The 15,820-nt window shown below is 45.0% G+C and overlaps 1 protein-coding gene across 1 annotated transcript in view; it reads right to left on the bottom strand.

The window, feature by feature from the left end:
- ATP10A (ATPase phospholipid transporting 10A (putative)) overlaps nt 1-15,820 on the bottom strand; it is a 210,915-nt gene that overhangs the window by 31,828 nt on the left and 163,267 nt on the right. Inside the window, 4 exon segments of the mRNA XM_025852086.2 lie at nt 534-718; nt 6,150-6,276; nt 6,370-6,473; nt 13,756-14,338. Coding sequence (XP_025707871.1) covers nt 534-718; nt 6,150-6,276; nt 6,370-6,473; nt 13,756-14,338 — 999 coding nt within the window.

Below are 15,820 nucleotides of genomic sequence, written 5' to 3'. Positions count from 1 at the left end.
ATCCATAAGAGAAAAAGTTGATGAATCAGACCTCATCACACAGCTCAAAAAGATGTTTCAATTGGGAGTTCACTCAAGGAATCAGAGTCCAGGCCAGGTTTATGAGAAGTAGATACTCCCTACATACTTGAAGATTTAAATAGATAAATGTGACTGGATGAAAACTCTTAAGTGCCCAGCGGGCATCCCTGAGACAACCCATCCCATCCTGAGTACATCGATGCTGAATGGATTGGTTCACTGACTTGTGTGACCTCACGAAACAATTTTCCAATATTGTTGACATGAATAGGTCAGGAAAAAGCAGGTTGAATTTTGCATTAATAAAGTCCAGGGATGCATCCCTCGGAAATTAAGAAATCCCATCAAATTCCACATCTTCCTAGGCAATGACAAGAACATGTAAGAAACCCAACACAGGTGCAAACACAGAGGTAGAGGGCAAAGAAATGGAAGGTATTCCTGTTGCTGTGGGGGTTAGGTAGGTATGAAGCTGGCCCAGGCAGAGCATGGCTTCCTGGAAACCTACATACCTGGGATTCAGCATTCAGGGTGATGACTTCCTCATCATGGTCCAGCAGTTTGCAGGCATATGCAATGTTAATGGCTGTTTCTTGTTTGTCACCAGTGAGAACCCAAATCTGCAGGCCTGCTTGACGCAATTTAGCAATGGTTTCTGGGACTCCATCCTGCAGGCGATCTTCAATCCCAGTGGCACCTGGTCAAATGTGCAAGTGTAGGTGAGCCCCCTCTGCACATGCCCTCAGATCCTGATGGGGCACGAATGTCATTGCCAACATACCAAAGATGCTGGCATGACCCCATAGACTGGGACCTACTTGATGCCTGTCTCATGTGGATGATGATTCATCATTTCTGGACCCTGGTGAACACTTTCAGTAGCTCCCTCGATTGACACAGTCACGAATGACTCAGAATGACTATGAGGCACTGAACATAATTCTCTGTACTTAAAACAAAGCACTTCTAGTGCTTTCTAACAGGTGGCTAATTTTTAACATAACAGATAACTTGGAAACAAAGCTTGTGGGGAGATGGTGGGAATGACCATATTCTGAAGGATGAAAAAGTTTTAAAAATTATCCATTCCATACAAAGCTTCTGAATGACATCCATAATATTTGCCCTCAGCAATCCTTACTGTCAGCTGTCTAAACAGACCACACAAGCCCATTATTTCTTGAAAGCAACATTATCCAGAATGTACTTTTTCCAAAAATTAGCATATTAATAAATATGCAGGCTTCTGTACATTGGGACAAATTTTCTACCCAGTGCAGAAAGGTGCTCTCCAGGTCAGCCTCAAGTTTTTTTCCTATTGTCAATTTAATGAGATGGTCTCTATCTTCTCTCTAGAAATACAGCATTGACTGAGGACACCTCATTGGCCCTGCCCTTCTCTTTTATGTCACACTGTTCCCTGTGCTGAGAGCTGATATGGGCTGAATGTGTCCCCTTATCCCCATAATTTATAGGATGAAGCCCTAACCCTCACTGTGATGGCATTAGGAGGGAAGGTGGAAGACTCATAACTGAGGTTAGTGCCCTTATAATAAGGGACACAAGAGAGATGATCTCCCTTCACCATTCAAGGATACAGAAGGAAGATAGCCATCTGCAAGCCAGGAAGAGAGCCCTTTAAGGAACCAAATTGGCCGGCACTTCGATATGGGACTTCGAGCCTCCATAACTGTGAGAAATCAATGTCTGCTGTTTAAGCTGCCCAGTCTGTGGTATTTTGCTATGACAGCCTGAAATGACTAAGATAGACACCACTTCCCTTTCTCCTCCTAGAACAGATGAGTTGGCAGGTGTAGGGAGGATGGAGTCAAGGTCTAATACATGCACAAAAAACGTGCAATTCTTAAATATATCCTATAATGCACTTTCACAAATCACACTCCTGTTTAACTAGCCCTGAGCTCAGGTAACAGCATCACCAGCTCTCCAGAAGCCCCCTCAAGGGTAAGTGGCAGTCTTCTCTCTTCCATCTCATGCAGCCTGTGCAATGTGTTGGACCCGGGCCTACCTTTAATCTGAATGCACAGAAGACTAAGTGGGAACTTGGCAAGGGCCCAGAAAGGAAGAGGAGATATTGCACCCAAGCTGCCCTCAGCTCTGAATCACAGAGTCTGCAAGATAAGGACCAGGCAGGGGTGTGGGTCTCAAAGTATGCTTAGGAATAAACCATGTTATGTTCCATGTTCATTGTGAGCATATTCCTGACAACCCAGGTGCTGGAAGGCCATCTGGTCTTGGCCTTTCTTCCCTCCCCCAGACCCCTGGCTCTAGCATGGGGAGACAGTGGGTACTCTAGGTCTCTGGCTCCCTACTTTCACCATCCAACAGAGTTGACATCTACCAAGGCATCCTAAGTATCACTTCTGCTGTGATACATTCCCTGATATCCAGGGAAAGAGGGAGGGATGACAACGTCTGCCTCCATGTATTCAAAATGCCTTGTTCAGGGGCATCTAGGTGGCACAGTTGGTTAAGTGTCCAACTCTTGGTTTTGGCTCAGGTCATGATCTCAGGGTCGTGAGATCAAGCCCCGCATTGGGGCCCTGTGCTCAGCATGGAGTCTGGTTAGAGTTTCTCTCTCCCTCTGCCCCTCCTCCTGCATGTGCTTTCTCTCTTTTTAAAAAATATCCTGTTCATACTTAATAATAACAATGGTTATGGAATAATCATAATGATGGCTAATCTTGATGAATTACTAATTGTCAGGCAAAAATTTCTGCAGCATCCCTAACATGTGAGTACTACAATTATCCTCACCATATAGATCTGGGAAGCAAAGCTGAGAGAGATTAGTTAGCAAGGGAAGGGCTATAGCCTTCCATGCATGGTATGTCTCATGCTCTGAACCTCCCTATATGGCTGCTCTAGGAGAACTTCCACTACAGAACAGAGCTTTGTGTGTAATTCAACCAGTTACCCACCCTTCACTAGATGGCAACTTACTATAGAAGGGACTTGTAACTCCCCACCTTTGTATATTAGCTGCTGAGCCAGAGCTCCTTGATATATGTCCTCCAAGAAAGAAAGCAGGGGAAGGACTTACAGATAAATTCTAGTCCTTCAGGGAAAACCTAACACCTTCAAAATAAAGCATCTTCATTTCAGGAGCTAACTGGTCTAAGTAATGGGCCCCGACTGGGTCGCTGGACTGATCCTAACCTCTATGTGCAGCTTTGAATCAAACATAGAATATTACTGAACTCATAAAGAGAATTATGTAAAGTATGTCTATCTCAGCACGATGATATCCTATGGCCAAGGATAAAGAGTAAATCTCGGGAACAGTCCTTTAAAAATTATCTGGAAGCACAGTGGTCTTTCTTCAGCTCTTTAAGGTAGCTTATTAGCAATGGAATCTATGTAACTTAGAGTAAATGCCACCTCTCTACAGCCTGAGCCTTGGGAGAACCTGGCATTTTGAGTGTTATAACAGGGTATGTAGTAGGGTTCAAGCTAGTGCCACCATGCTTCACTGTGATCAAATGTCAGGTGGCTTTTCGTGGGAGGGGAGTTTGAGATGACATCTGGAAATACAAACAGGAATGCTGGGGAATGTGAACAGAATGTTGTCCTTTGAATTTAGGCTCTTGGCCAGAACAGTATGGAAAAGAAAATTTCAAGAACACAGTATAAATGGTGACCCTTCCTTTGTAGTTCCCTGATGTTATTTAATATAAGAACCTAAATGAAAAGTTTTAGAAGGAGTATTTGGCTTTGGGCTTATTAAAAATATAAACAGCTTACTTTGCATTTCTTAAAAATGAATCTGAGGAGTTGGAACACAGTGCCTGTGGATAAAGCTGTGGTGAACACTAAGGTGGTGTCTCTTCTATTCTCCAGCTCATCATCTGAACCAAAATATCCCAGGTTGGGGGAGATGCTAAGTGTTTAACAACCAGCTAGTAGGAGGGAAGCTGATTTGCTGCATTTTCCCATTTCTGTGGTGCAAATACACTCACCTTGACTGATGTCAAGCTACCAACAGCATCAAAAAGCTATGCAAAATTCCTGAAAATTTATGCAAAACAGCAAATGGTGATTGTAAAATTTCTGAAAATGTATCAAAAGGCTCTCAGCAGCAGGCATGAGCAGACTCAAGGACACTGATGGTGCCCACTGTGGGCATTCCAGTAGTTCCTTCACTGATTCATCTCAGAGCCCTTTAACAGACCCCTGGAGATAAACATCCACTCAGGATGACAGCAGAACATGGCTGAATCAAGATTCTGAAAAACTCTATTAATCCGGCCCCAACAGAAAAAAAACAAAACAAAACTGGAATGAGGATAAGTAGAAAACCTTCCTTTTAGACGCTTACATAGTTGCCCAAACAAAAATTACAGAATCCAGGCTAGAAAGCAAATCCCCTGAAAAAGATCTAGGAAGATGAGTTGATCTCAAGTTCAATATGAACTTAGGGTATTCTAGGGCTGTCAAAAATTCAGGACATGTTAACAGAGATACAGCATGGGGGCAAGGGAGGTGATGGATGCCCAACCACCAGAGTGAGTCTGTATAGAAGAGGCCAGCCAGGCTGTAAACAGATGTGGAGGCAGTAACATAAGACTGATCACCACGTGCTGCTGAGTACTGGACCCTGTGCTTGGACCTCACTTAGTGCTCCACTGGGCACCCCCTCCGTTCATCCCTGCAGGATTATTACCCAGCAGACAAGGAGACTGGGATGCCAAAAAGACTGAGTCACTTGCCCAGGGTCTCATGGCCAGTAAGTGACAGAGCCAGGACTGGATAGACAACCAAGCTAAGCCTCCTGGACTCTGAAAGAAGGAAAGGTAGGGATGCCTAAAAATATAGGTGGACAGCATGGGGACTCACAGCCAAGTCCTCAAACAGTTAAGGTCTCACCCTCTGGAAAAGGGAAGAGATTCTGTCTGCCTTGCTCCACAGGGTGGGACCAGCACCCACTGGAAGAAGGGACTGGCGAGGCAAATTTTACTCCATTCAAGAGTCAGAGCTCTCCAGGGAGAGTGCCCTGCAGTGAAGGGACAGAGAAGTGGACCTGCCCATGGGCCAGAAGGACCAGCAGGAACCCCTGCCTATCCCCCAGGTCTGGTCAACAGTGACTTCTGGAGAAGCATGCTCTAGATATGAACAGTCCCAGTATATTAAAACCTGGAAGGTTAGAAAAAGCACAGCTCTCTCCCAAGTGTTTCATTTAATCACCCCCCAGGGATACTGCTCATGATGTCTCTGGGCATCTGGATCTGGGGGCTTTTTTGAGCAGTGCATGCCCTCCTATAAGACACCAGAGGCAAAAAAGAATATTATATGAAGTGTATATGTTATGCTATTAAATATATTATTATATTAGATATGTATATATAGATATATAGGTAGCCCAACTCCTTTGTCCAGGGAACAAGACCATATGAATTACAGCCTTTCTGTATTAAATGGAGAGGGATGGACTCCAGTTTCTCCATGCCCAGGTATTCCATCTGACTCTCAGCACCATGGGATGGGGTGTGTGTGTGTACACAGCATGATCACATTCAGTTCCTGGTGTGGTCAGAGAGCACATATATAAAGACTCAGCTAATTTAATACAAACTTAATACTAAATATTTAAAATGTTAAAATAAATATTCTTATAAATACTAATATGAATACAGTAGAAAATATGAGCACATTTTAGTAAAAATGAGCTCGTTTTCTTTTCATCCAAACTGAATCTATGAAACATTCATAAGATGTAAAGTGTAGCCATTTCTGGAATCCAACAGTTTCTTTTTGTTTTAGGGGTAGGAGGTGGAGGGAGTCCCTTCAAGCTTCAGTTGTTGAGAAGCCTCGTTCCTCATCTCTATTTTTAGTGGGAAAGCAGGGTTTAGGGGGAGGCAAGTCAGGTGTTGTCACTGGGTGCCTGGTGGGACAGCACGTGGAATACTACAGAGACGGTCCATGGTGTGAATGTTTAATCAAGGATGGCTGGGCCTGGGGGCCATGCTAGCATCAGGCTAGTCAACTCCTTAACCAAGCCCGGCAGGTGCAGAGCTGCCAATGACTAGAGCCGTGTCACCACCCCATCCAGGACTGTCTCTGCAAATTCCACATTGCTCAGTGCAACATGTGCTCATGTGCATAATTACCCAACAGATGCAAATTTGTTTCCAGGCGAATGGCAGACTGGAAAAGAAGCTCCTCACGGTTGTCCAGGGAAGATTCTGCTTCTAAGTGGCTTTGCAACCAACAGGCATACTCTTCTTCACTCAGAACCTACGTGAGACACACTGGTGAGTGCCACATAGGCACCGAGTACTATGGGGGCAGCGGTCAGTATCCATGCTTGTGAAGGTGGCACCCACTCACCCTCTTGGCAATGCACAAGGTGCGCAGGCCTTCCACGGCGTACAGGTTGAGGTAATTCTGAGTCTTGCTTCGGATTTTCTTTTGATGCCTTCCTCTGGCATCATCTAGGTTGGAGTAGAAGCAGAAACACAGATAAGTAAGAACAATGGAGTCTGGAGGCTCGCGGACCACTCCACAAACCTCAGGTAGCTTTGCACTGTGTTGAAACAACTCTACGTATGTAGCGTACCCCAGATGAGAGGTCAGCACCACCCCAGAGGTTCTAGCCCGGAAGCTCTTCTCACCCAGCTTCCAGGCCAGCTTCCCATGAAAACAGCCATGTTTTTAAGGTCTCAATGTAGTCACACTCACAGACAAACAAAGCAGAATAGTGGTTGCCAAGAGCTGGGTTGACAAGAGGAACTGTCCAATGGGTAAAGAGTGTTTTGCAAGATAAAGTTCTGGAGACTTGTTGCACAGCCATGTGGATCCACTTAACACTCCTGAACTGTACACTTATTAAGAGGGTAAGTTTTAGGTCATGTGGGTTTTTTTTTTTTTAACCACAATTAAAAAGAAAGAGCTAAGTCCACTAGTAAGAGTTCTCCAGACACCCACACTGTTCTGTTTCCTGGAGACACAGCTGAGCAGACTTACTGGTTATTACCAAACTTCAGAAGTGCTGACTCGGAGCCTCACCCAACTGTGGCATCCATGACAAGGTGACACACACTTTCCTAAGTCTACCGTTTTTGTGGGCCGCCAATTATGAGTGGAAAGGCATAATGCACTTTGGTTTGTGCATGATGAAAGTATATGGTGACTGTGTTTCAGGGTCAGTGCTCTAGCTGGCTGCATTTGGAATTGCATTTTGTTGCAATGCATTAAGAAGGAACGTCACAAGAGCAACCTTCCCCTTTGATTTACTCCAACGCCCTCCAATAAGAGGCATGTGTGAAGTCTCCACACTACTAGATTCATCCCGGGTCTATTTCATCACTTATAAACAGTATAGAATTTAAAGTAAAAGCTGTTATTGTAAAAAGAGCCACATCGTATTTTTGATTGTTACTAATGACCTTTGTTGAAATGGGAAGCTCATATAAAAAAAAGCTTTATTAGAGATTTTATTTGTCAGAGAGAGGGAAAGAGAGCACAAGCAGGGGGAGGGGCAGAGGGAGAAGCAGGCTCCCTGTTGAGCAAGGAGCCCAATGCGAGACTCGATCCCAGGAGCTGGGATCATGACCTGAGCTAAAGGCAGACGCTTAACTGACTGAGCCACCCAGGCACCCCTAAACAATGCTTTATTAGGAGTGATCTGGTATCCTTTCACCTAGGAGGTGGATGTAAATGAAGGTACATACTCTTCCAGTTTGTGAAAAATTGTACTTGAATACAAAGTGCAGTTTCTATCCCCAGAACACCAGTAGTATTACCAGATAGAATATAAGATGTGCAAATATCACATAAAACATGCTTTTACTAAAAATATTATGTTTTTTATCTGAAATTCAAATTTAACTGGGCATTCAATATATTTTGTTTGCTGAATCTGGCAAATCTACTTACCAGTGGTGAGGCTTCTGGTCTGAGAGAGGCTGTCTACTATCTGAGTCAGGTCCTGGGCAAACTGGCCCTGGGAGAAACACTTTCACCTCTTAGACATGTGTTCTCCATAAAGAAGATAGCACCCTGAGGGCCTAAAACATTGGTTCCAGGGCAAAAAATTTTAATTATATATTTAAAACCTACTTAGGCGTAGCATAAGGCACAGATATATATACAGTACATAAACAAATATGCAGCATATCTGTGGCATTAAAATGTCATGGGGAGATAACTAAAAAATGTCTAAAAAGGCTCCTTAAGGGAGCAATAAAAAAAAGAGAGATTGGAAACACCTCCCTAGATTAGATTGCTTTAAGAATTTAAATTTCCTGAAAAGATGACACTCAAAATACGACATCTTAATTTTGACTACCATTTACTCCTGATATTGTGATAGCAATTCTCAGAAGGGGATAATAACAATATTCCAGATGCTATATTTGAGCAAAGACATGTCTATCTGAGGGCCTTTGGAATTAGAATAATAATAATAAAGTACTTTGGTTCTCCAGAGAGGGGAGGGGAAGACTGCACTCCAGCAAAGGAGCAGCATGCAGGAGCTGAGACTGAACACTTGGTCAAAACAGAACTGATGAGCTAGAGGAGGCAGGCCAGGTGGCTCGGCATGCTGGGTGCCCTGGATGAGTGTGTGGTCCCACAGGCAGCCATGCGAAGCTGTTTCCGTATGGGGCCACCACAGCAGAGCCTGGAGCTGAGCCCACCCAGCCCTTCCGGGAGAGAAGCACTGACTGCCCTTGCAGACACACACCTCCTCTGCCACTTGAGGTAAAACCTGGCCCCTGATTATCACTCAACCTCTCCTTTGTAGATTCCCAACTGCACCAGGGACTGCACAGTCCCTGGGAAGAGCCAATGTTAGGGTTTGTAGGATTGGTTCTTTATGAATGCTGGGATATGTCCACATTCTAATGGAGGGGCCAGGATGGTGGAAAGAACTCAAGCTCAAAGTGGAAGACCACCAAGTAGCTGGGGGCACCTAAGAAGAGTGTATTGGGTGCTGTCCTAGAAAGCAAACCCAGGGACCCCCAGAGTTATGTGGTCAGCCCGGCTCTCCTGCACTCTTCTCAGACTGCAGGTATTCTAACCATTCACATTGCATTTTGAGTGATACTCATGCAATATCAGCCTCTTCTTTCTGATATCCTACAGGCCACCCAGATCCCATGCGGCTTTCCTATCTATGGTAGTAGGAAGAATGCTGTGTCTGCAACACAGCTACTTGGATAATGAGCAACATCATGGGCAGAAGTGGAACCAATGCTACCCAGAGCCTCCTGGCGGGTGGTGGTGGCCTGAGGGGCCCAGAGAGAAGATCCCTGAAGCCACATCCGGGACTGGGGGGCACGCAAAGTGTCTGACAGTAACAGCTCCTGTCAGTCTGTAAAGATGACTCCCATGTCACTGACCTCAAGATGCAGCAGGACTGAAAGGAACCCTCTTCCAGCTCTGGCTGAGCAGGGCAGATGGACACGGCTGGCAATGCTCAGGACCTCACAGGAAAACATCCACTCCTACTCATGATTTTGACATGTGGTCTTAACATGCCCAAAGTGGTATTTCCATTTCTTCTATACTTGAGTCAAATTTATTTCTCCTATAAGGAGTTTCATCTTAGTCAGATGGTAAAATAAAAAGGTGAATTCTCTTCCTTGTTCATGCATGCATTTACTGATCTACTGAAGAGCAGCAAAGTGTGAGGCCCATGCTAGATGGTGGGCTACTCTCCATCCTCACTCTTGGAGGAGGGTAGAGCTGTCTGGGTGTTTGGGTCTTAAACACCACACCAAGTGGCAACTGGACCAAACGTCAAGCAAGTGATTCTTAAGGGGAAGGAACCGGAGAGAAGGGAAAGGGACCTAAACTTAGACCAGACACTGTGCTAGGGGCTTGGACAGGGGCTTCTTGTGAGGTCAGCATCCTGATTTCCTCCTTGCAGATGGGAAACAGAGGCAAAGAAAGTAAGTGACTTATCCAGGGTCATTCTAGCCATAAACATAGACCTGGGATTTGAACAGAGGTCTGTAGGTACCAGGGTGGGGTGGAGCCCCCATTTTATACCCGATTCCATACAACTTCCAAGACACGATCGTGTCCTGAGAATACAACACACTAACACAGTCACATCCACCATCAGTGTAGCCTCCTCATGCCTTGTTTGCTAAAGTGTTAGGTCTCTTTGGAGAAAGATCTTAAAGATCTGAAGTCATCCGGAGGATAATACTTGTGTGCCTACCTCACTTTATCACCAGCACACAGGTACAGCAGCTCAGCTCTAATGCTCTGCTTCTGCAGCACAGGTAAGTGCTGTGTAAGTCTGCTCCTCTCCACACCCATCCACCCCACAAAGTAAAAGCTGAATGATTTATACATAAGGCCAGGGTGTCACCAGTGGATAACTTCAAGGTGACAGCTCCTCTCTTGAGAATCCAATGGGGTCTTGGAACCTCCTGAATCTTAAGTTGCTGGATGTCTACATGTACCTCTTCCCTATCAACCTATCTGACCTGCACACTGCTTGGAAATTCCTAGAGTAAGGCGGAGAGCTACACAAACTGTTTATTTTTAATTTGCCCCTTTCACTATCATGGTTTGGGCAATGTGTAACTGCAGCAATGTTGTTCTTTTACGTGTCTCTTTCATGGTGGAACAGATGGAAGGCTTTGCTTCTTCTCATCTATAGTTACCTATATATGGGTAGTAATTTCCTCCCAGAGACCTGCAGTTGTGGAGGAGGTGAGCACAACAGCAAAGCTACACTGGGGCTGCAGGATTAGGTGGAGGGGGCTACAAGGCTCCCCAGCCTGCACATAGTCTCCCTGCAACCCACCCTCCCCATCCTGACCTTGAAGTTGACTATGAGTGGTAGGAGTTGTTTGCACTTTCTCTAGAAATTTGAGAATTCTTCCTCATTTAAAAGAATGATCTGCCAGCAGAGTACAAGTGTGGTGACTATGGCAGCCTTCTTGGTTTTTCTTATGTCTTTTGCACAGCTCAGTAGGGTCCCTGGCCCTCTCTGTACGGTGGGTCCTACCTACCCCCGTGTCCTACCCTTGTTTGCTAGTGCTACCATAGGTCTTTTACCTTATACATGACCTGCTGTATGTGGTAATGTCTGAAATACAGTGGTCCATTAAATTGTCTTTAATGAAAGGCTGTGGAAAAGGACAAAGACGATTTTTTTTTACAATATAATTAAATCTGCTCAGATAATTGCCATATCTTTTTTTCTTTTGCGTAGATGCAAAATCAAATTTCAGAATAAAGAAGGCTTTATTCCAAAGCCTACATTCCAAAAATGTATTTGGAAGCTTTCTTTCCTCTTCTCTTTTTTAGAATAGTTTGAGGAGAATAGGTATTAACTCTTCTTTAAATGTTAGGCAGAATTCACCTATGAATCCATCTGGTCCTGGATTTTATTTTTCGGTAGTTTTTTGATTACCAATTCAATTTCATTACTGTTAATTAGTCTGTTCAGATTTTCTATTTCTTCTTGAAATAGAAAATTTTCTATTTTCTATAGAAAATCTTTCTACTTCTTCAGTTTAAGAAGATTGTATGTTGCTAGAAATTTATCTATTTCTTCTAGGTTGTCCAATTTGTTAGCATATAATTTTTTTGTAGTATTCTCTATAATCCTTTGTATTCTGTGGTGTCAGTTGTTACTTCTCCTTTCTTCTTTCTGGTTTTATTTATTTGGGTCCTTTTTTATTTCTTGATGAGCCTGGCTAAGGCTTATCAATTTTCTTTATCTTTTTCAAAGAACCAGCTCATGGTTTTAATGATTTTTTCTACTGTTTTTTTTAGTCTCTATGTCATTTATTTTTGCTGTGATCTTTTATTTTATTTTATTTTATTTATTTGAGAGAGAGAATGAGAGAGAGAGAGCACATGAGACGGGGGAGGGTCAGAGGGAGAAGGAGACTCGATACGGGACTCGATCCTGGGACTCCAGGATCATGACCTGAGCCGAAGGCAGTCGCTTAACCAACTGAGCCATCCAGGTGCCCTTTGTTGTGATCTTTACTATTTCCTTCCTTCTACTCCTCTTAGTCTTTGTTTGTTCTTCTTTTACTAGTTCCTTTAGGCATAAGGTTAGACTGTTTATTTGAGTTTCTTGTTTTTTTGAGGTAGGCCTGTATCTCTATATACTCCCCTCTTATGATCATCTTTGCTGCATCCCATAGGTTTTGGACCACTGTATTTTCATTTTCATCTGTTTCCATATACTTTCTGATTTCTTCTTTGATTGCTTTATTGACCCTTTGGTTGCTTAGTATCATGTTGTTTAGCTTCCATGTGTTTGTGTTTTTTTCCAGTGTCCTTTTTTCTCCCCAATAAATGGTGGGAAAATTGGACAGCCACATGCAGAAGAATGAAACTGGACCACTATCTTATACATATATACAAATAAACTCAAAATGGATGAAAGACTTAAATGTGAGACCCGAAACCATAAAAATCCTAGAGGATAACATAGGCAGTAATTTCTCTGACATTGGCCATAGACACATTTTTTCTAGACAGGTCTCCTGAGGCAAGGGAAACATAAGCATAAAATCTCCATCAAAATAAAAAGCTTCTGCACAGCAAAGGAAACAATCAACAAAACCAAAAGGCAACCTATGGAATGGGGAAATGAAGAAGACTCTTGGAATGCAAAATCATCCTATGAATTGGATTCTATGTCCACTCTAGCACAGAACCCCTGGGGTGGAAAGGCAAATCCTGCCCTCTGGTAGGTTATTGCCATGAAAAGCTATCCAAACTGTTTTCGGAGACCTGTTTACAACAGTTCTGCCATGGGAAAAGGATTTTCTCTGCAGAGATCCTCCAGTGCACCTCTCCACAGCAGAGTGCTGCTGTACCTGGGAGCCAGGAGTCCTGTTCGGAGGCACTGAGATTGTGGCGAAAGGACTATGGGAAGTAAAGTATTCTCTAGCTCCATCCCAGAGCTCTGGAAAGGCCACACCCAGTGGACAGGCTTTCACAGCAGGTTATACCTAGAGATGTTTCCAGGATACAACAGACAGGGAGACTGCAGGTCAGGCAGCAGAACCACAGCATGTACCCCTGTGTCTGCCAAAAGCATCTTCACCTCCATTCCACCTCTCTCCCTGGACGTCAGACGGGCACGCCTTCATCCTCCAAGTAGAGAGGAGGGGTGACCACATTTACAAAAGGGTACCTAGGCCATTCACCAGTGGTTTTCAAATTCCTTTTTTTAAACACAGAAGTTATATGGAACTCTAGTACATGAAAGAGACTAAGATGGAGCTGCTCTGTCCGAAGGTGGGACAGATGGTGGTTGAGAGGCCAGCAGCCTCCACTACCTAGGCTCTCACTGTGGCCTGAGGCAGCTCCACAATTGGGCTACAAACCATGACCTGAGGTCAGGCACCTGGGTAAGAACCTCCATAGAAGACACAGTCCAGGCAATCAGAGAGCAGGAAGGAACATTCTGGAACTTCTAGTCTAAAAGTTCTTAACCTTCATTGTCCAGATTTAAAATGATGCTAGGCCTCCCCCCCAAGTGACCTTCGACCCCACTGTTCTAAGGTGAGTTCAGGCACCGAAGCCCTCCATCCTCCAGCCCCCAGTGCATTCTAGTCCAAACCCCTCAAAGGAGGAACGGGTGATCCAGAGAGGCAAACCTCTGATGGGCACTGCTTTAGAAAAGGCTTAATGAAATCCAACGGGAAGGGACTGAGGGAAGGGGCTAATTTATTGGGACTTCCACCTGGAGCTGGGGGTGCTGCCCAGTGGAGGGGAGCTGGATACCTGAGGAGCAAGGCAGCAAGAGGTCCATGACCACTGAGTCGGCTCCTTTGGTGTAGACATTGATCTCATCGGTGAGTGGATGCCGGATCACCACTGACATCCTCTTGCGGATAGAGTCGAAGCCCAGTGTGTGCAGGAGCTCGAAGGTGAGCCTGCCCAGGTGGGGCAGCTCCACAGACACCTGGTCGTGCAGCCGGTCCACCAGCGCGCAGTTGTAGGCCCGCGCAGCATACACAAGCGCCGCCTCGTCGGGGCTCTCTGCCTCATAGCGAAGCTCCCGTTCCTGCTCCCGCTGCAGCTTCTGCTCCTGGGCAGTGTGCTCTGGGCCCCAGCTGGCAGCCCCACTGCTATAGCCATTGCTGGCGATGGCCGCGGCTTGCTGGCCTAGCCTCTCCTCCAGCTTAAACAGTGTGCTGTCATTGGATAGGGTGGACAGAAAGTTGGACCCTGACTTGTGGGTGGCTTTGTTGGCGGTCAGGCTCCCGATGCTGCTGCAGCCTGAGGTCAGGCGGCTGGGTGAGAACCTCCGTAGGAAGTCTTCTATCGTCTTCACGGGGGACTTCACCTCAAATCTTACTCTCACCTGCAAGAGAAGCAGTCAGAAGACATGTGAGGTATATCCAAAGGCCAAACCCACACTGCCACAGGGCACTTCCCCACTTCCCCCGTGAGGGCTCAGAGCACAGAGTTCCCATTTCCCAGATTTGGGGGCACACAACCAGAGCCAGCATTTCTTCCTTGAGAACATCCTTTGGCCTCTTCCATTTCACTTAAGCAAAAATTAGCAACATACACTCTTTTAGAATGTGATCGCCTGGGTAGCCACACGGAGGCCCTGGACTGACTCAGGGAGTGTGTGGCTAGTGGTACCTGCAGGCTTTGAGACTATCCCCTCTGCTAGCTGTCCCTGCACTGCAATGTCCCACTGCTTTGCAGAAAAGGTTCAGAAGAACATGCCTGTCACTATCACCTAGCACAAAACCCTGGCACAAATCCCTCCCCCCATTACAAAATGCATTTACAAAAGACCAGTTTATACAGTCCTTTGAATTATGTCCATATAAAATTTAAATAACACTCCCAGACCCAAAAACTTTTCTAAACAAATTAAATGCTTGGACAAATTCAGGATTCAAATCATTTAGCACATTCTTTTAAAGTCACAATAAATCGCATATCTTCTAACAAGAAGTGAAAACAACAAAATAACAGTTAAATACATTTGCTCAAGTCCCAAAAAGCTCAACGATGCAGCAACAGCAATACTTTATTTAAATGAGTACTGTTCACTAATGCTAGTATAATATTCCTATTTTAACTTTCTGCTAGAAAACAGATTTAGAGCAAATGTTGCAACAAGCAAAACATTGAATTATAGTTATCCTTAAATTTTCATAATTTTCCCCATGTGACTAAAGTTGTAAATTACATAATAGCCTGCAGAAAAGTCAGGTATTTGGTAAAGCAGGGCACATGGGACCAATTTTGATAAAGGTGCTTTTTTGTTCCTATAATGACTTTAAATGTGCTACATATTCAAGGGGGGGATTCAAGCAGCCACAGTGGAGTGCCTACTGGCTCCAAATACCCTGAAAGATCGCACTCACTAATATGTGGAAAGAGGAGTGCATCCAGAGACCTACTCATCTGCAGTCTGAGGGTGGGGGATTAAATATTCTGCTCCCTATGTGGAACACACTGCCTATGTGACCATCACCACATGCCTCAGTTATGTTGGGGTCTCTCTCACTTATTCAGTAGTTGCAGCAATGCCTGGGTCTCAGACAGGTCTAACTAGAAACCAGACACTTCTCCAGGGATGCATGCCAGCAGGACTGAATATAGAGTGGTGGAAGAATCCAAAGGCCAGATGAAGGATGCTGAGGCAGCTAAGAGGTGAGCTGCACCAGGAAGCAGCCCTCGCCTAAGGCAGACGGTGCAATCCTGCAGTCTTTGGGTGGTGGGGACCTTGTCCACTCTGGACCCACCAGGCCCCCTGGGGCTTCTGCAGGCCAGTGTGGCAGGAGCAGGAGCATGGGGGTGGGGGGTGCATTACTGCCAGGTA

Source organism: Callorhinus ursinus, unplaced genomic scaffold, assembly GCF_003265705.2.
Source record: "Callorhinus ursinus isolate GAN/ISIS: 27379988/994484 unplaced genomic scaffold, GSC_fseal_2.0 scaffold78, whole genome shotgun sequence".
NCBI lineage: Eukaryota > Metazoa > Chordata > Mammalia > Carnivora > Otariidae > Callorhinus > Callorhinus ursinus.
This window is presented reverse-complemented; position numbering and strand designations above follow the sequence as displayed.